Here is a 21529-nt window from a genome sequence, read left to right on the forward strand (position 1 = left end):
TCTCTGTATAAACACTGGAAATCACAAAACGTGTGCAAGCAGCGCAACATTTGTAATGGCAATTTTCTAATGATCAAGTGGTCTCATTCCTATTTGAGCAACGAGTCTGTTGTCTCTTTTTATGGGAGATAATCCATCTCCAAAAAATGTCCGCATGCTGGCTACGCGTTTGCTGAGGGCAGTATCCTCATGCCGATACAGTGGTGGGGAGTTCTCTTTTAGAATGAGACATTCTTTCCCAGGCATAGCAGAGGAAAAAATGTTACTGTATTAATTTACATTGTTATTCTTTAAGGAGAAATGGTCTGTTATTTTCTGTTAGCCAAAATTTAAAACAGAATCCAATCCTGGGAAATACAGTTTGTGACCAATCTGGACTTTCCTCACAGTTAGATTGGAAGCAGATGTAATAATGTAGGAGGAAAGTAATTGCAGAGAAAAACTGTCCGTTGACTGTCTGTCTGAAATGAAGAGGTGTCCACAACCAGGCATAACAGCAGTTCACTTGGCCCAGCCTGTGGCCACATGCTTGCCCCTTGTCCTCTAAGGAACATGTAGAACCTCCAAACGCTCTTTAAAAAGACACTTTTGAGAAACGTGCATGTTCTGTAATTACCGGCCTAAAGGGTAGAAGCTAGCTGCGTAAATTTTCACTCTCCAGAGACAGCAGCCACATCAGCTCTCCTGTCCCCTCAGAGAACAAGGGCATAAATGCATCCATCTTACTTTGTTTTGTCTCTAACTTACTTTCCCCCCCAAAAATAGATATACTACCCTTCCAGATTTTACTGTGACATTATATCACCTCTATTACTTGTGTAATGTCTTCGCTTGCCTTTGATCCTTGTGGGGATTATGTACCTGAGGAAACACATCTGGGCCTCAGGCCAAGGAACTATATGGTCATTTCTGCCATCCCTACCCTTGAAAGATCTTCAATGCCAAGCAGATTAAAATAGCTAATAGTGGTGATTTTTTTTTTAATATCCATAGTGTTTGATTAGTGCATAATTTTTCCCTGAAGAGATATGGAAATGCCTTTCCAGTTTGTTACCAGTGTTAGCCAAGGGACTTCTGCCTCATTTTAGGCTTTTTCCTCCCCAACTTTGACCTTTCCTCTAAAGGCGGACTGGAGCACAGGGGTCGAAGTAGAAGTAGAAGGCTGCTCCTTGGCACACCTCACATGATCTTGCTAGAAGATGGTTTGTGAACACCTTTCACTGAGCTACAGTTTCTTCGGGTGGAGTAGGCACATCCCTTTGAGATAAAATTAAAAACTGTGTCACCTCCCTGAGGTCTCTGATTTGAATAAATGTCAGACTTGTGGGGCACCTGTGTGGCTCATTTGGTTAAGCATCCGACTTCAGCTTAGGGCATGACCTCACGGTTCGAGCCCCACATCTGAAGCCTGCTTCGGATTCTGTGTCTCCCTCTCTCCCTGCCCCTCCCCCGCTTGTGCTCTTATCTGCCTCTCAAAGATAACTAAACATTAAAAGATTAAAAAAATAAATAAATGTCTGACTTGTAATTAAGATTCACATGATAGGGGTCCCTGCTTGGCTCATTCAGGAGAGCACACGACTCTTGATCTCAAGGTCGTGAGGCTGTGCCCCATGTTGGGCATAAAGCTTACTTTGAAAAAGTAAAAATAAGATTAAAACAATATGAGAAGAAAATTATCTTGGAAGACTGGAAAGGGAACTTGATGTAAAAATGGTAGCACTTAAGAATTTACTTTTATTTGTGTGTGTGTGTATGTGTGTTTATTGCTTTATTGCTTTAGCTCCTGCTGGAACACCAGGATGCAATTGCTCCTGATAAACAGGACTTGCTGAATGAATTGTTGGAATTGCTGGGAGAGGTTCCTAGTGTGGAATCTTTTCTTGGTAAGAGCTTCTTCCTTCTGCTTATCCTGTGGTTGACATTTAGTTGTTTAGTTTTCCTAGTCTAGATCAAAAAAATCTTAATATTCAACTTTATTTAAGAAGATAACTACAGGGGCGCCTGGGTGGCTCATTCAGTTAAGGGTCTAACTCTTGATTTCGGTTCAGGTCGTGATCTCACGGTTTGTGAGATCGAGCCCTGCATCAGGCTCTGTGCTTTTAGAGCACAGAGCCTGCTTGGGATTCTCTCTCTCTTCTCTCTGTCTGCCTCTCTCCAACCCCTGCCCTCACCATGCTCGCTCGCTCGCTCGCTCTCTCTCTCTATCAAAATTAATTTTTAAAAAAAAGAAACTTCAAAAAAAATTAAAAGCCTCTCGCTGTATATTAGAAATTTTTTTTTATGAAGACCATTATCTCCTGTGCAACTGAGCCTTTCCTGTAAACCTTTATCTTGGGTTGCTGACGCCATCATCACAATGAGCAAATGGTAAGAGTAACAATGTTTTCTTTCTACAGGGGAAGGAGCAGTTGACCCCAATGACCCCAACAAGGCAAATACACTAAGCCAACTCTCAAAGATTGAGATCTCCCTTTATTTGACAAGCAAGTACAACATAGGGGACGGTGAAGCTGTTGATGGCCAGAGCCTCATGATAAAGTAAGTTTGGGGCTCAGCGGGCACATGTCTCCGATTATGCATCTTCAACTATGCAAGTTGAAATAGACTGAATCCCCAAATCATTTTAGTATATCTAAATATTAAAATACATTATTCATCAAACATCTAACCAAATAAAGGATAATAGAGTATCATTTAAAAGGGAACAAAATACAATTTGTAATTTAGTTTATAATAGTTTATAAAGGCTATTTTTTGTTTGTTTGTTTGCCATGGAGCAGTTTTATTCCTTTCTTTTAAGAAACAAAGTGATTGATTCTGCCTGTAAAAATCCTTAGGTAACTGAAGGGAAATAAGTGTTTCAGAGTGGTGAAAAGATTGGCAAGGAAGTGCTTTAAACCAAATTTAATGTCTGGCATAAAATATCTACAGAAAAGGCACACACATGGTAAGATATCCCACTGTCATTTGATTTATTAACTTGGTTTCCTATTAAACTAAGCCTGGATATGTTTACCAGCTTTGACTTACACCCTACTTCCTGCCCAAAGATTTCAAATGAAGCATCCACACTTTTAATTTCTACCGCATTGGTTCCATCAAGGCTTCTTAGATATCCCACACCAGTCCTTTACATAAAGAATGAGAAAGAATGAGGTACATCACCGTAAATCACAACACCATAAACCAAAATGCTTGCTCAGCAACCAATATGGCTTTTAAGAACTTATGTAAACAGGGGCACCTGGGTGGCTCAGTCGGTTAAGCGTCCGACTTCAGCTCAGGTCACGATCTCATGGTCCGTGAGTTCGAGCCCCGCATCGGGCTCTGGGCTGACAGCTCAGAGCCTGGAGCCTGCTTCCGATTCTGTGTCTCCCTCTCTCTCTGCCCCTCCCCCATTCATGCTCTGTCTCTCTCTGTCTCAAATAAATAAACATTAAAAAAAATTAAAAAAAAAAAGAACTTAGGTAAACAAGGATGCATATTCTATGAGTGATGTGTTGGAGTGAGGTGGAGAATGGACGTAGAAACGGTGACCAAAATGGAATACTTCTGTATTTAAATAATACTTGACACATTACTTCCAAGTTACACGTCCAGAGTTCTGACATGGTTTTCATTTGTAACAAGAGCTTTCTATTCTGCCGCTGACATGATTCAAACAGCACTCATTTCCAGTTAATTTTTTCCCAGATATTCACACTCATCCATAAAAATGGTGGGGGTGGGGGGGGAACTTGTTCATTGTCCTGTGCTGCAATGTGTGCTTCTTCTAATTAGGCTTGATTATTTTGTCCTCAGATCATCTAAGGCTTCATGCATTCATGTAGCAGATCTTTTGAGGACCTGTTCTGTATCCATGGCCCTGGCTTCACGCTGGGAGACAGCAGTAAGAAGCCATTAGCAGTCCCTGCTTCCCAGGGGTCTAAAGTCTGATGGTGGGGAGTACAGCTCAATTGCAGGACAGAAGCCAAGCTGCAGAACTCTTACACACTCTTGGCCTCTTAAGAGTTGAAGGTACTTCCTTAGACTGCTGATTACCAACTCATATTGAATTTGCAAAGAGACAACACAGGGCAGGGCAACAGAGACGGGGGAAGCTATGCAATCTGTTCCCTGGGTTCCTGTGAGAAATTGCCAATTATAAAGGTAACTGGAAATGCAGAGACTCTGTGGTTCTGCCATGCAAATTAAATTAAGGCAAGTATCCTATGATCTCATATGCTTTGTCCTTAGAAGTAATGGGAAGAAATGTTTTCATAATTGGTTTTGTCTGTTAGTTGAACATCATTTTCTAAATGCATTCAACTCACTTGTAGGCATTAATGAATGGAAAACACAAAGTGGGTAGTCTAAAATACCACATATTCTCAATATCATATATTTATATATATTTATACTTGTTTCTGAATGAGCGTTGATGGGTCTGCAAATTTTTGGAATTGATTTTAAAAGTTAGGTATGTTGGGCAACCATATATCTTAGCTAGGGAAACCTGGTCCATTGTCCTACTTACATCAGCCCTTGGATGGCCCTGTCCCAGCTCCCCAGCATGTGCTGGAAGCAAATGCTGTCTGCTCCTTTAACCGCCATACTATGTAGAACCAGTGTTGTTTTTTTTTTTCTTATTGTTGTAAAATACACATAACATAAAATTTACCATCTTTTCAAGTATACAAATGAGTGGCATTTTGTACATTCAGAATGTCACACAACCATCACAACTTTCTAGTTCCAGAACTTCTATTAATCAGTTATTCCCCCACTACCCTCAGGGCTCTGTAGGCCCTGCCCCAGCGTCCCTAGTGCTTTCTGTCTCTATGAACTTGTCTTTTCTAGACATTTCATATAATTGGAATCATACACTATGTGATCTCTTGCATCTGTCTTCTTTGACTCCACATAATGTTTTTGGCCGAATAATATTCCCTTGTATGGATACAGCACATTGATCATGGACATTCGGGTTGTACCTTTTGACTATTGTGAATAGTATTGCTGTGACCATTTGTGTACAAGTATTTATTTGAACACCTGTTTTCACTTCTTTTGGATATAAACCTAGGAGTGGAATTGCTGGGTCATAAGGGACTTCTAAGTTTAGCTTTTTGAGAAACTGCCAAACTTCTTTTCATAGTGGCTTCACCGTCTTGTATTTCCACCCCCAAGGTATAAGAGTTCGAACTTTTCCACATCTTCACAGACACTTATTTTCTGTTTTATGTTGTTACAGCCATTCTAGTGCATATGAAGTAGTATCTCGTTGTGATTTTGATTTGCATTCCCCTGATGATAAATAATGTTGAGTTGTCCTTGTCACCCATTTGTGTACCTTCTTTGTAGAAATGTCTGTTCAAGTCTTGGGCCTGTTTTTTGGTTTGTCTTTTTTGTTGCAGAGTTCTAAGAGCTCCTTCTATATTCTAGAGAGTAGACACCTGCCAGATTTATGACTTGCACATATTTTTTACTCCTGTGGGTTGCCTTTTTATGCTCTTGGTAATGTCCTTTTATGCACAGAAGTTTTTTAACTTGATGAAGGACAGTTTATTTTTTGTTGTTGCTTGTGCTTTTGGTGTCATGAAATGAGAAATCATTGGGGCACCTGGGTGGCTCAGTTGGTTGAGCATCTGTCTTGAGTCTTGGTTTCAGCTCATGTCATGATCCCAGAGTCATATCTCTCCCTCTCTTTCTCTCTCTCTCCCTCCTCCTCCTCTTCTTCCTTCCCCTCCTTCCTCCTCCTCCTCCTTCCTCTCCTCCTCCTCCTTCCTCTCCTCCTCCTTCCTCTCCTTCTCCTTCCTCTCCTTCTCCTTCCTCTCCTTCTCCTTCCTCTCCTCCTTCCTCTCCTCCTCCTCCTCCTCCTCCTCCTCCTCTTCCTCCTCCTCCCCCTCCCCCTCCCTTGCACCTCTCTCACCCACTTGCACTCTGTCTGAAATTTAAAAAAAAAAAAAAAATCCTTGCCCAACCCTGAGTCCTGAACATTTACTCCTATGTTTTCTTCTAAGAGTTCTATAGTTTCTTTTATGTTTAGGTGTATTACCCCTTTTGAGCTAATTTTTGTGTTTGGTGTAAGGCAGAAGCCCAATTTCATTTTTTTTTTTTTTTTGCAGGTGCATGTTCATTTGTCTTACCGCTATTACTTAAAGACACTATTTTTCTCCCTTGAATGGACTTAGATACCCTTGTCAAAAGCCAATTGACCATACACATATGACTTTCTGGACTCTTAATTCTATTCCATTGATCTGTGTCAGTCCTTATCCTAGTCCCACATTATATGGATCACTGTAACTTTGCAGTAAGTTTTGAAATTGCTAAGCATAAGTCTTCCAACTTGTTCTTTTTCAAGATTCTTTTGGTTTCCTGGGGTTCCTTGCAATTCGTAGTGAATTGTATGATCGACTTTTTCATTTATACAAAAGGACTACTAGGCTAGTGTTTTAATAATTCTTGATAATTCACTGCTTTCATGGACCTCTGGGGTCTAGATAGTCTTCTTCTGGGCATATTTTAAGATCCTGCCATAGGCAGAGCCCCTCACTAAGCAGCCCAGTGATCAGTGTGGACGACAACCTGAAGAGAAGATTGTCCAAGTAGCCTTCCTTTGAAAGTGGGATTTGGATATTGCCCAGAAGATTGGACAGAATTAGTTTCATGATGTTAGGCAAACCTTACTTCCAAAGACATATATTTTAGGTATATATTTTAAAATCTTGTTAATAATAGACAATTATAAAATGTGTCAATGATAGCAAGCTTGAAGACCATTCAGCCCAAGTCTGTCTCTTTGTGGTGAGGAAATTTAAGTCTAAAATTATGGGAAGCAAGTAGCTAGTCCCTGACATGCTTTAAACTCATGTGCCCTGTATCATGGATTCTCCATTAATACACACTTTAAATAATGATTTGAAAAGTTGTATGGGGATGTCTTTTCTCCAAGCTAACCAAATTCCTATCTCAAACATAATACATACTTCTTGAGGATCTTCATTACAGAACCGAATTTAACTAACATCAGACAAGGCCTTCAGGAAGTTAGTTTGAAATGGACAATCATGGAATGAAGAGCATTTGGGATATGAAAGTATCTGGCTTTTCTCTATCAAAAAAAAAAACTTTCTTCCTTGTTAAACATATTGTGTTTTTAACCTTCACCAACGTCCCCTTATGATTAATTACAAAATAACTAGCTTTACAGTGATGAATAACTCATCTTCATGGGAGTACCTGCAGTAGAATAATTTGAGACATTGTTAATATCCTTATGCTTGTAAACTTTATAGCGTGCTAACTTTATAATTAATAGTTAGATGAAGATGATAACAAACACCTATGGAGTGCTTACCATGTGACAGGCGCTATCCTATAGATACAGGTAGATAATAATATGTATATTCATTCCTTCGTATATATATGAAATTTGTCTTGTTATATTCTTGGCAACCACAAGAGGTAGAGGTTACTAACTATATTTTACATATGAGGCACAGAACAGACAAAAACTCTTTCCTAGGCAATATGGCTCGTGAGTGGAAAATGGATTCAGACTCAGATGGTCTTAAGTCTTGCAGGGCCTACACTCTTAATCACAAGATTTTACAACTCACTGAGGGCAAGGCCACTGCTCTTTGTATTCTTAGGAAACTTAGAATAAATAATGAGAATGATAGCAAAGCAGTTATTGCATAACTGATGCTGGGACTTCTTTCCAGGCCAAAGAGAAAGACTGACTAATAGATCTGAGGCACATGAAGGCACATAGGGGGATAGGGAGAAACATTCTGTTTCCCATCTGTGGGTTTATTAAATAAGGCACCTCAGTTTGGGCTACTGCCATTCTGTCAACAGTACCAAGCCTGGTGGTATTGAAAAAACAAACCAGAAAAACCTGGTTGAGGAATCCTGGGGAGACCTTGGATGACAGCCTGAATCTGTCACTTATTAGCCATAGAACTCTGAGCAACTCACCTATGCTTCAGTCTCCTCATCTATAAAAAGGGGGAGGGGAAGGAAGGGATGCAATGAGCAAATGAAGGCTGCATTAACACTTTATAAATTATTTAAAAAACTACACAATTGCAAATCTCTCTCATATAACTTATGATTCAACTTAAAATGTGTGATCATGGGGCGCCTGGGTGGCTCAGTCGCATTAGTACCAACTTCGGCTCAGGTCGTCATTTTGCGCTTTGTGGATTTGAGCCCCGTGTCAGTGTCTCTGCTGACAGCTCGGAGCCTGGAGCCTGCTTTGGATTCTGTACCTCTCTCTCTGTCCCTCCCCTGCTCGCACTCTGCCTCTCAAAAATCAACATTAAAAAAAATTTTTTGTGGGGGCGCCTGGATGGCTCGGTCGGTTGGGCATCCGACTTCGGCTCAGGTCATGATCTCACGTCCGTGAGTTCGAGCCCCGCGTCGGGCTCTGTGCTGACAGCTCAGAGCCTGGAGCCTGTTTCAGATTCTGTGTCTCCCTCTCTCTCTCTGCCCCTCCCCTGTTCATGCTCTGTCTCTCTCTGTCTCAAAAATAAATAAACGTTAAAAAAATTTTTTTTTTTAATTTTTTTTTTAAATGTGTGATCTTTGGGACACCTGGCTGGCTCAGTCGGTAAAGCATGTGACTCTTGATCTCAGGGTGGTGAGTTCAAGCCCCACGTTGAACGTAGATCTTACTTTAAAAAAACATGATCCTTATGGCCTTTATTAAGGTTGTTTTTCTACAAAAGTATGCGTGTTTAAGTAGAAGGCAACATTTGTGGGTTGCAATCATACTTTGCTGCCTGAGAGCTTTCAGTTGTCATCTCTCAAGAATTCGTTTTCTTAGCACATGATTCAGTGGAGCATCTATCATCCCACCTGAAAGATTTCTTTGCTTTTGGTCCAAAACTAGCAGGGGCACTAAATGGCTAAGATGGTATTTGATGTCTGGTGATAAAAATGTATAATCGTATTAGAAGAATTTTAAACAACTGGAAGTATTCCTTAGATTCCACAAACATGAACTCCTTTTCAAACTTGGACAAAGTGTCAGGCAGAGGGGGAAGCTCAGGGATGCTACTGGTTCAGAGCATAGGAAAAGATGCCACGTGACTGGAATGGTCAAATCTGAGGGGCCACGCCAGTTTACAAGCACCACGTGGTCTCATTCACCAACAGTAGGATTTGAACACAGCTATGATGAACAAACTTCCTGGTGTATTTCTCTCTCTTTTTAAGTTTATTGACTTATTTTGGAGGGAGAGCACAAGCAGGGGAGAGGCAGAGAGAGAGAATCCCCAGCAGATTCCATGCTGTCAGTGCAGACCACGATGCAGGGCTGCATCTCACAAACCATGTGATCGTGACCTGAACTGAAACCAAGAGGCAGGTGCTTAACCAACTGAGCCACCCAGGTGCCCCATCCTTGGTGTATTTCTTTCTTGCTTTTTTTTTTATTATTATTCTTCCTCAGAATTAGATACTTCCTCAAACAGGGAGGGTGGTAGAGTCCTTGGTTTGATCAGCATATCTTACATATTGTTTGAACAGCCACAGAGCCAATACTCTAACCAGTTGGTTTATGGTGGTTAAACCCTATCTAGAATTTTGCGTTTGCACTGGGGTGAGGAGGGGACACATCTTAAGACCATTGGCAAACAGATGTGAGCGAAACTGTGAATTCTGTTTAAACCCTCTCACGAAGAGGTTTAAGGAACTGGAGGTTTCACTTACAAAAAGAAAGGTAGTGGAAGAGGGGTTGGGGACACATTCGAGGCACCTCTGTACAGGTTTGTGGGGGCTGATGATATGGAAAGAGCATTCAACTTGTGTTTTGCAACCCTAGAAAACAGAGTGACCTTTGTGTAACCACTGAGCCTCTTATATCTTAGTTGCTTCATTTGGATAATCAGGGATTGGACTATTTCCCGAAGGTTCCCCTCAGTGCAGAAGTCCTATGACTAACCAGGTCCAGTGAGTGGACTTCAGTGGAAGGCAGATCTCTCACAGTGAGGTTCCTGCATAAGAATGGAATTTTCCAATCTTGCACTTGCCAAACTACATTCAACGTGAGCCACACAAGTAATTTTAAGATTTCTAGAAACCACATTTTAACTTTTTTAATGTTTGTTTATTTATTTTGAGAGAGAAAGCATGCACGCGCACCTGAGCAGGGAGGGGCAGAGAGACAGAAGGAAAGAGAGAATCCCAAGTAGGCTCTGGGCCATCAGCAGAGAAACCCAGAAACCACATTTTAAAAAGAAACAGGTGAAAGGGGCACCTGGGTGGCTCAATCGATTAAGCTTCCAACTTGCCGTCGGCCATGATCTCATGGTTCCTGAGTGCCAGCCCAGCATCAGGCTCTATGCTGACAGCTCAGAGCCTGGAGCCTGCTTTGGATTCTGTGTCTCCCTCTCTCTCTGCCTCCACCCCCCCCGCCACCGCCCCAGCTCATGCTCTGTCTCTCTCAAAAGTAAACATTAAAATAAATAAAAATTAAGATAAAAAAGAAAAAGAAACAGGTGCAGGGGCGCCTGGGTGGCTCAGTCAGTTAAGCCTCTGACTCTTGATTTTGGCTCAGGTCATGATCTCACAATTTGTGAGATTGAGCCCCATGTCAGGCGCCGTGCCGACACATGGAACCTGCTTGAGATTCTCTCTCCCCCTCCCTCTCTGCCCTCTTCTGTGTCCACACGTGCACATTGTCTCTCTCAAATAAATAAACGTTTAAAAAAAAAAGTGAAATTAAGTGCCTGGGTGGCTCAGTAGGTTGAGCATCTAACTCTAGCTCAGGCCATGATCTCATGGTTCCTGAGTTGGAGCCCCCCATCAGACTCTCTGCTGTCAGCACAGAACCCACTTCAGTTCCTCTGCCCTGCCCTCTCTCTGCACCTCCCCCACTCATGCTGTCTCTCTCAAAAATAAATGAACATTTTTTTAAGTTAAATTAATTCCAATTTATTTTATTTAGGGGTGCCTGACTGGCTTAGTTGGTAGAGCATGCAACTCTTGACCTCAGGGCCATCAATTCAAGCCCCACACTGGGCATAGAGCTTACATAAATATTAATAATAATTCCAATATATTTTAGTTAAGCCAGTGTATCAAAAATGTCAGTATTTCAATATGTAATTAGTGTAAAAAACTGTTAGTTTTTTCATCCTAAGCATTCAAAATCCAGTGTGGGTTTTACACCTCCAATACATCTCAGTTTGGACCAGGCATGTTTCAAGTGGTCCATGGCCACCTGTGGCCAATGGCTGCCATCTTGGGCAGCTCAGCTTTAATGACCATGCGAGTGCTTACTACATGTCAGATCCTACTGAGAGGCTTTACATGCCACTTTCCCTTCAGTCCTCCCATAAGTCCTCTGAGAGAATCCCGTTATATAGATGAAAAAAACAGAGTCATTGAGGTTATATAGTTTGTATAAGTCCACACAGCTAGTAAGCAGCAGGAGCCCCAATTGGACCTTACATCTGTCTGACCCCAGTACCCATAACCATTAGGCATGCTGTAGGGGGAGATAGTTCCCTATCCTGAAACAGGACGGTTCCTTACATGCGAGATGCCTAGGATAGAACTTTGGCAGGGGATTCCACAGGCTTGATGTAAAGTAGAATTCCAAGACAAAAATGCAGTATAGGCAGTTTGTCCTTGAGCAACTCCTTAACAAACATTCTTTGTCCCTTGCACAGCATGCTTTAGTGACCCTAGTCATTTTGGTCATCAGATACCCTCTCTAAAGAGATGAGCTGGGAGTTTCCTGGAAACATGTACCATAAGTAGTTCCCAGAATGTTATTTCAAATATGAAACCATCACTGTGTCTATATTTTTAAAATCATCCAATGTTTTCATTTTTAACTTGATGTTCCTATTTAATACATTCATGATGATCGGTAGAAGGAGTAGTGTGAGGAGAAAACCAGACTTGGCTCTCTAAGCTACAGCCGCCTTAGAAACAGTGCCTTCGCCCACATGGCTGTAATCAGCTGTGTGTCCACCTTTGACTCTCAGAGGAGTATTTGTACATTCCCAGACAGCCTGTAAATCCCCAGAAGTGAAGGGTCATGGGCCAGAGGAAATGGCTATAATTGTTCTTCTCATATAGACTTGAAATAAATAAATGACAAAAGTGTTTACAGATGGTTTATTGGATTTTATCCTATTTTCAAAAATAATATATTTGGAATTAACCTTGAGGATTTTCCCTGTCATTTGCCCTGATGTTTCACGACAAGAACGATGTTTTGTTTTCATTTTCTAATTTTCATGCCATGTGAACATTTCCTGCTGTAGACGAAGGGGAAATATATCATCTAGAGATGTCACACAGTGCCTTTGGAACTAGTGAGGTTAAATACCATAGAGCAGCAAAAAAAGTGAGACTTCCGTCATCAGTTAGACCTGTTGATAATTTTAGGCAGCTTCTGTTTATGTTTCCATTTTTTGGAAAGGAAGCTATCTCCACTATTTTTGCCACTCATGTAAAAGTACACAGACTTGACCCTCTTGCCTTTTATGTTGAAATTTTTTCACATCATTACATAACCTGATCTTTTAGGAAGGGGTGGCTGACCACATCAAGGGACACATGAGAAAAAGTAGTGTGCTTTTAGCGCCTCCAGCTGAGTTTCCTTGCTATTGATGTTTCATTGAGCAGCTCTTCTCTTAGCTGCCTCAGGAAGACAAGGATGCAAGCCTAGTAGTTAGCTTTTCCAAGGGACCTGAGGCTCTTGAACACTGTCCTCCCAGCGGCTCTGTCAGCCGGCAGCCAAAGCCCCCACAGCCCATCTGGGACCGCTCACTCCCACAGGCCTTTACACCGTTTCATAACTTTCTCAGAGCAGGAAAGGTAACATTTGGACTGGCTCCTAAAGGCTTAGAATGTATTAAACAGGCTCAGAAGCTTAAGCATTATTAAAGTCGGGAAAGAGGCAAGGGTACTAGATATCATTCCTGCATTCTCTGTGGTAACAGGACATATCGGCACCACTTGTCCATCCCACTCATCAATAATAGTCCCAGCCTACAAAGAAGGAAACGTGTTTAGATAAGGAATCCTATGACATACCTGTCCCCGTGTTACTGACACCAAAATCCCACGACATCCAGTGTGTAAAACCCAGACTTCAGTTATCAAGCATTAGCGAACTTACAGGAGCCTCAGAGCAGATGTGAATTTCCAAAAGACTTTTATTTTCAGGGATTATCTTTGTATGTGTTTGTGCACTCCCTCGGGAAAAGCAGATGGTTGTGCATCAGGACTGCTGTCTGAAAGTCTGTCTCTTCTCAATTTTGTAAGGACCAAAAAGCTGATCATTGATGTCATCCGGAACCAACCAGGGAACACATTGACAGAAATCTTGGAGACACCAGCAACTACAAAAGAGGTTAAGTAATTGGTCTTTGAATGTAAAATAATAAGTACCATGTGTGGAAGTTGACTTGACTGATCTTCATGTCCAGAGTTCACTGTTGTCATGAAAACACTACACATGACATGGTTTGAAAGTAAGGAATTTTCTCTCTTACTCTAGCCAGCTGAGTTGAGTCATATATATGAAATCCCTATCCAAGGGAATGAAATAGAAAATGCAGCACCAAATTTATGCTGGATGTAATTTTGTCCTAGACTGTGAAGGTAGTTCTGGGTCAAAGCTTCTGAATGCTCATCGTAAACTTCATCACTCAGTGGGTGGGCAGGTAAGTTGTTAAGAGATAGTTCTGGTCAATAGGATATAGGAAAATACCTCTCATGTTCTACACGTTGGCTAACTTGAAACAAACCAGTGTCTCACACGTGAAAACTGTTTTCTAAATGCTTCAGGAGCAAATGTGTTCAGTCCGTCAGGTCAGAGCACTATTACCCTGGTGTAAGCAACTAAAGATTCATAACAATCTTGCGTTAAAATCTTTATCAACATCTGTGAAAATACATCATTGTTGGGGCGCCTGGGTGGTGCAGTCGGTTAAGCGTCCGACTTCAGCCAGGTCACGATCTCGCAGTCCGTGAGTTCGAGCCCCGCGTCAGGCTCTGGGCTGATGGCTCAGAGCCTGGAGCCTGTTTCCGATTCTGTGTCTCCCTCTCTCTCTGCCCCTCGCCCGTTCATGCTCTGTCTCTCTCTGTCCCAAAAATAAAAATAAACGTTGAAAAAAAAAATTAAAAAAAAAAAAAAGAAAATACATCATTGTTTATTTCACTCATTTTTTTTTATTTTTTTTTTTTAACGTTTATTTATTTTTGAGACAGAGACAGAGCATGAACGGGGAGGGTCAGAGAGAGGGAGACACAGAATCTGAAACAGGCTCCAGGCTCTGAGCTGTCTGCACAGAGCCCGACGCGGGGCTCAAACTCACGGACCATGAGATCATGACCTGAGCCGAAGTCGGCCGCTTAACCGACTGAGCCACCCAGGCGCCCTATTTCACTCATTTTTAATGAAATTAATTCACTGTTACTGCTTTAGTTGTCAATAATCGTCACTCCCTGGAAAAAGTTAACAAAATTATCTAATTAGGTACTTCCTGGCAGAGCTCCCCATAATTTTCCTGAGTCATTCTTTTTTTTTGAGAGTTTACTTTTTTTTAATGTTTGTTTATTTGAGAGAGAGAGACAGAGAGAGAGAGAGAAAGCCCACTCACATGGGGGAGGGGCAGAGAGAGGGGGGCACAGAGGATCCAAAGCAGGCTCTGCACTGACAGCAGTGAGCCCACTGCGGTGTTTGAACTCCCGAACGGTGAGATCTTGACCTGAGCCAAGATCAAGAGTCGGATGCTTAAGGGACTGAGGCACCCAGGTGCCCCCTGCATCATTTTTAATTAAAGTGGTTGCCTCTAAGAAATGACTGTCAATTTTTAATTTTAAAAATATATAAAATAAAACTACAAGTGATCTGATGTTGGTTAATGTATGAATATTTTTAGACAATGTGAGTGGAATATTGTGAGTGGAATATTTTAATTTAGTAAGAGAATTTTAGTCCCTTTGAATATTTAATTTTTCCCCAAATGTCACTAAGAATGCTGCATCTCCTAGCTATGTAATTCTGGGCACTTAGAAGTTTTTCTGAGCCTCAGTTTTCTCAGCTATAAAATGAGAATAATAATAGTGCTTAATTCACAGCAGTAAAAAATGAGTTAAAACATGTTAAGTGGGTAGAATACCTGGCTCATATTAGATGTTCAGCAACATATTAGGTGCTACAGTTGCTATTGTTATTTACTGCTGGCCTGGTTAACTATTCCTGTGTAGGTGATACTGATCTGTCATCTGATAATACTTGTATCCTTAGACTTCATTTATTGTGTCAATCATCTAATGAAATGGGAAGATCACCAGTCTCCTTAGAAAACTTTTTTTTTTTTAACAACCTGTCCAAATTCTATTCATTCATTTACTCTTCATTTATTTGAGAAATTAGTATGAGCTCGAATATTCTTATTCCATTTTGGTTCCAGAAAACCCTGCAGGTTTTTCAGAGTTGGTAGTTTGAGAATTATTCCCTCATTAGAACAAAGGTCTCTGCCTTCCTGGCTTACAGATCTCCATAAATATGGCTGAGGTGTGAGAGTTCAATCAGGTTCTGGATGTTCAGGGTGTTAGCTGTGTTTTCATGAATAATGTAGTCTGTTTCCTCAACTGAAGTCTCTAGCAGATGGAAATCCTTCCATTCAGGGAATTATAAGACATCAGTTCCCCACTGGAGTATGTTTGTTACTAAGGTGATCTGTCATGTTTGCACTAAAGGAGCCATTGAGAATTTTGCTCACAATAGGCCTGCCACCACTGCTATATTGCTCAAAAAGATGAAATAATCCCTTCCAAAGACCTACTTCAAAATCCATGAGCACGTGCTGATTCTGGCCGTTGAACTCTGACCTGAGGACTTCTTTTATTTTGACATTAACTTGCCTTACACAGCTTATGAGTTTGTGAGATGGGGGAATCAGAGAAAAGTCAACATCTTGATATTCCCTTTTCAGGAAGCAGATCATGCCAGAGACATGGAGAGCCGTGCGATTATAGATTCCCAGGCCCCAGAAGAAATGAAGCATAGCCAGTCTATGATTGAAGATGCACAGCTACCCCTGCAGCAGAAGAAGAGGAAAATCCAGAGAAATCTTCGGACTTTGGAACAAACCAGACATGTGTCATCCAAAAATAAGTACCAAGACATTCTCAATGAGATTGCCAAGGTTTTTGAAAATAGTATTCTTCCTTCTACACTTAGCAGACCAACACTGGCTAATCGTTGGTCATATGCTGGGCAGTCTATGAGGTGACATAGTTGTAATTCATAGTTGTAATGCCATGGTCAATCTTACAGATTTTTATTTGACTTTTTTAAAGGATCATTTGCTTTATTTTTTTAACATTTATTTAGTTATTTTGAGAGAGAGAGAGCATGCAACTGGGGGAGAGGCAGAGACAGGGAGAGAGAGAATCCCAAGTAGGCTCCACACTCAGCACAGAGCCACATGTAGGGCTTAATCCCACGACCATGAGATCATGACCTGAGCTGAAATCAAGAGCCAGACACTTAATCAACTGAGCCACCCACAGGCCCCAATATTACAGATTTTTAAGGGTTCCACACCCATTGATGACTTTTTTTTTCAAAGTTTATTTATTTTGAGAGAACAAGTGGGGAAGGGGCAGAGAGAGAGGTTGACAGAGGGTCTGAAGCAGGCTCTGTGCTGAAAGCAGAGTCTGATGTGGGGTTCGAACTCACAAACCATGAGATCGTGACCTGAGCCAAAGTCGGACACTTAACCAACTAAGCCACCCAGGTGCCCCCACTGATGACTTTTAATAGAGAAAAGTCACAACTTTTCCAAGTCATTAGGACATTTGACACACTAGAAATAAATGTTCAGGAAATGGAATAGACAAGTTTCATCTATACTTTTAAAACAATACCTACTAGTTTTGTGGGGTTTTTTAAAGATTTTTTTAGTAATCTCTATACTTAACATGGGACTCAAACCTACAACACCAAGGTCAAGAGTCACATGCCCCACTGACTGAGCCAGTCAGGCACTCCAATACCTACTAGTTTTTTGGTTTTGTTTTTCCCAATACCTACTAGTTTTAAAAATGACACTTCCGGGGCGCCTGGATGGCTCAGTTGGTTAAGTGTCCGACTTTGGCTCAGGTTATGATCTCGCGGTTCGTGAGTTCGAGCCCCGCATCGGGCTCTGTGCTGACAGCTCAGAGCCTGGAGCCTGCTTCCGATTCTGTGTCTCCCTCTCTCTCTGCCCCTTCCCGGTTTATGCTCTGTCTCGAAAATAAACAAAACATTTAAAAAAAATTTTTTTTAAATGACACTTCTATGAGAGTTCTCTCTTGAGTTGTCATATAGCCCAATTGCTCTTAGGACCTGGCATTGAGATGATAACTCTTTGTCCTGAGAATTTGCCTCTGAACAATTGACCCTAAATGCAGTTGAGACTTAGATGTTGCTTTCTGTTTTTTCATCCCGTATTTTAACAGTTGGGAAACTTCCTGAGAAAAGGATCTCAAATTAGTGTGAGGAAACATCACAGGAAATGGCTGAGATCTGTTTGCCAAGGATAAGGAAATACATATTTGGGTCAAAGAACATTTCATTCTTTGCATCCAAACATGCAAATTAAAAATGGGTCTGGAGGTTCACAGCAGTTAAGTGATCAGAAAAAAAAAAGTAAATTGTCTTAATTTCTTGGTGGAAAATCACCTCCATTTCTTTTTTCCGTGGAAAGTCATGGTCACTTTTGGCAATAGGCTTATTCCTCCTAGCCTAAGTGACTGTGACTCAAGGGAAGTCACATTTCTTTCTATAGCCCTGGGGTGGAAAATATCTGTCTTTGCGAATATGTAGTAGAAAAATTAATGTTTTCGCCTTTTAAAAAAAGCTGTCATGAAGGTATCCTCCAAAAGATCCTGTTTAATGGACAGTTTTTACACATACATGTGTATGTCTGTCTGGATTCCTAGGGGAATGTTTTTTAATTTGTCCACATAGGGAAAATAATATTAAACAAGCATCATTTTTATGATTTTCATGATTTACCATTTAGAATTGCAAATAAATCTTATGTCTATAAGTTTAAACATAGCATAGCCCTTGTAATTTGTGAGTAACTTGAACGACGTGATGTTCTAGGAACTGTATTTAAATCCAAGCAGTAGTCACCAAAGTTAAATCTTTCCAGTCAGCCTTGAGAGCTCAGTTGTTTTTGCAAGCCGTCAGAAATAGTTCCCAGATTAAAAAAAAGAAAAGAAAAAAAAAGAACTATTTCCCAGATTAAACAGTGCATTGTTTTTTTGTTTTGTTTTGTTTTTATTTCTAAAATGAATGCAGTAATTGCATGTAAACCTTTTCAGGTAAAGTATTCTTCAAAGTGGAATGTTGAAAACATTTTGAAGAAATTGCTATCTCCTACTGAAGTCTTCCTTATGCCCCTTTTAGAACACTATTTCATTTTATGGTCATTCTAAAAATGCTTCTCTTCTTTTCCATCAAAACAAAAATAAATTTTAGCATCTCTGTTAACATGAATTAGTGACCTTTGCCAGTCTGAAGTAAGCAAGGAAGGGGGCAGCACCTTAGTTTGCAGAGATTATGGGGTACCTGGCTGGTTCAGTTGGTAGAGTATGGAGCTCTTGATCTTGGGGTCGTGAGTTCAAGCCCCAGGTTGGGTGCAGACATTGCTTAAGTTAAACTTAAACATATATGTGTACACACGTACACACAACTATATATATATATATATATATATATATATATATATATATATATATGTAAATATATATTTATATGTATAAATTATAAGAATATATATTATAAAATATATATTATAAAATTATAAATTATATAAATATATATATTTATATAAATATATAAATATAAATATTTATATTTATATAAATATATATAAATATATATATTTATATAAATATATATATAAAGATTAAGGTGACTAAGGGAAGTTACAGGTTAACAGTCACAAACAGTGACTTCATAGTCCACATTCTTCTTGTCCCAAATTGGCAGTGTCATAAATTAACCTTCTTAAATGTCATATCATAGCCTTTACTTGTTTTTTAGGACATTCGAAATCAAAGAATATATCGTAAGCTTCGAAAAGCTGAATTGGCAAAACTTCAACAGACCCTGAATGCACTTAATGAGAAGGCGGCATTTTATGAAGAGCAAATTAATTATTATGACACCTACATAAAGACTTGCTTGGACAACTTAAAAAGACGGTAAGTTAAAAATCATATATCCATTTGTAATGTCATGATTTATATGTGTGTCAATTATTTTACCCACTTGGATGATGGGGTTTGGAAGCAAACTCTTTGCTTTCTTTTATAACCAAAAAACTAGAATCTGGATTTTGTGATTTGCTACTGGGATCTAAGAAGTCAGGAGTGCATTTAGATACTTTTTAATTGCCCATCAGTATTGAAATTCATGTAGCTCGACCTGTTGTATTCTAAGCAAGTAGCTTTATTTACTTTTTTTAAATGTTTATTTACTTTTGAGACAGAGAGAGACACAGCATGAGCAGGGAAGGGGCAGAGAGAGACACAGAATGTGAAGCAGGCTCTAGGCTCAGAGCTGTCAGCACAGAGCCCGACACGGGGCTTGAACTCACGAACTGTGAGATCATGACCTGAGCCGAAGTCGGATGCTTAACCGACTGAGCCACCCAGGCGCCCCCTAAGGAAGTAGCTTTAATGCTTGGGGAAGCACTCTCATTTTCCCTTTGGTCTCTTTTACTCAAAGAGGCCAAACACTATGATTAAAAAAAAAAAATTGAAGCTACTCTTACTTTTTGAATATTTACAATAAACAATGTTAGGTAACCCCAGGTATTTGCTACTAGCAGAATATGGCCTAATGATTTTAAATTACTTAGTGCTTTTAAAACATTATCGTTGATGGGGAACCTGGATGGCTCTGTCAGTTAAGCATATAACTTCGGCTCAGGTCATAATGTCACGGTTCGTGGATTTGAGCCCCACGTCGGGCTCTGTGCTGACAGCTCAGAGCCTGGAGCCTGCTTCGGATTCCATGTCTCCTTCTAGACACACCTCTCCCCTGCTCAGAGTCTGTTTGTCTCACTTTCTCAAAAACAAACGTTTAAAATTTTTTTTAATTATTATTGACATGAAAGACAAAATTTGGCAGTTCCCCATTAGCCATTAGCATACATATTACAGATTTTTTTATACACAGCAGAGCCACTTTTAATGACTATTCTTTGCTCATTGTTGTCCTTCCTACTTACTAGACTAAGGCTGATACTAATCAAATTTTAATTACCCATTTAAATGTGTAGCATAATGTTTTCATGCAGTAAGAAATGGTGCTGTATGGAATAATCAATTGCATTAATCACAGAAGAGTTGATGAAGGGAAATAACCAAATTTAAACCTCCCTTATTTGGGCCCCACTAGTTCTGAATTTTAATTCATTGCCTTGAAGCCTGTAAATTACTGTATTCCTGAAGAAAGAAGTTGATCCAGCTAATAATACCCAGTAGAAATAAGGTTGTTAGAGGGCTGGGGGTTTTTTTGTTTGTTTTTTTTTACTTGCAACCACTTGAAGGCATTTTACAACCTTTGCCGCTAATTAGGCGAGCTAGATTCGCGTTCTAATTCTTTCTTTCGTTGTGTGATCTATGACCGAGCCCAGTGAACTCTGGAACTTAAGTTTTCTCATCTTTAAGGTGGCAAGAGGAGTACCAGCCTCACAAGTGTTACTATGAGAGCTAAATGAAATCATAAGAAAGGAATTAATTGATTTCCAAGCACTATGGAAATGTTGATTTTACAAAGGTGAGGCAGTATTCAAAAAGTGCTCAGAGCATGGCTGGCCACACAGTATTTATTCAATAAACTAAAACAGTCCTAGTAATACCTTTACTTAGGAGTATGCAGTTCATATTACGGAACCAAAGCTGCTTGTGACATGACTTACTATCGCCACTTAGTTCAAAATGCCTGAGAAAACAGAGTAAGTACTAGTCTGTCGGTCACTTTGTAAATAGCCTTCTCTTACATTTCAGCAGTGAGGTTTTATGGCGAGGGAAAATCACCACCTACTTTCACAAAATAAAGTTTCATACTCAGGGTGGTGGGGGCCGAGCGTGAACAGTGGTGGGCACCACCGCAACCTCTGAGTTTGCCGTCATGACAACAGGTGGTTTATTCTTATTGTTTCAGAAATTCTCGAAGGTCAATTAAGCTAGATGGAAAAGGAGAACCGAAAGGGGCGAAGAGAGCCAAGCCAGTGAGGTACACGGCTGCAAAGCTGCATGAGAAGGGGGTCCTGCTGGGGATAGACGACCTTCAGACAAACCAGTGAGTGTGGCCTGGAATCTGCACAGAATTACACATGCCCTCTAATCACTCCCGTAAAATCTGACTCACTTCTTTTTGGTTTCCTGTGGCCTTTGAAGAGAGCTTCATTTGGTCTATCAAGGCTTACCCTTGATTACAGATGACAGGGCGGGGACGTACGTGTATTGTAATCTCTAGTCTGCCCATCAGACCCCG

The 21529-nt window shown here is 40.4% G+C and overlaps 1 protein-coding gene and 1 long non-coding RNA gene across 4 annotated transcripts in view; both read left to right on the forward strand.

Moving 5' to 3' along the window:
- IQGAP2 (IQ motif containing GTPase activating protein 2) overlaps positions 1–21529 on the forward strand; it is a 292655-nt gene that overhangs the window by 264640 nt on the left and 6486 nt on the right. For all 3 annotated transcript variants that reach the window (XM_027039688.2, XM_027039709.2, XM_015072106.3), the window contains 6 exons: positions 1784–1886; positions 2400–2541; positions 13279–13366; positions 15960–16172; positions 19067–19227; positions 21197–21334. In XM_027039688.2, the coding sequence (XP_026895489.2) occupies positions 1784–1886; positions 2400–2541; positions 13279–13366; positions 15960–16172; positions 19067–19227; positions 21197–21334 (845 nt within the window). The remainder of the gene's footprint in view (positions 1–1783; positions 1887–2399; positions 2542–13278; positions 13367–15959; positions 16173–19066; positions 19228–21196; positions 21335–21529) is intronic.
- Positions 5895–10682, forward strand: LOC128315970 (uncharacterized). The gene is made up of 2 exons (XR_008299231.1): positions 5895–10239; positions 10494–10682. It is a non-coding gene; the product is annotated as an uncharacterized LOC128315970 (long non-coding RNA).

The sequence above is a fragment of the Acinonyx jubatus genome, chromosome A1 (genome assembly GCF_027475565.1).
Source record: "Acinonyx jubatus isolate Ajub_Pintada_27869175 chromosome A1, VMU_Ajub_asm_v1.0, whole genome shotgun sequence".
NCBI lineage: Eukaryota > Metazoa > Chordata > Mammalia > Carnivora > Felidae > Acinonyx > Acinonyx jubatus.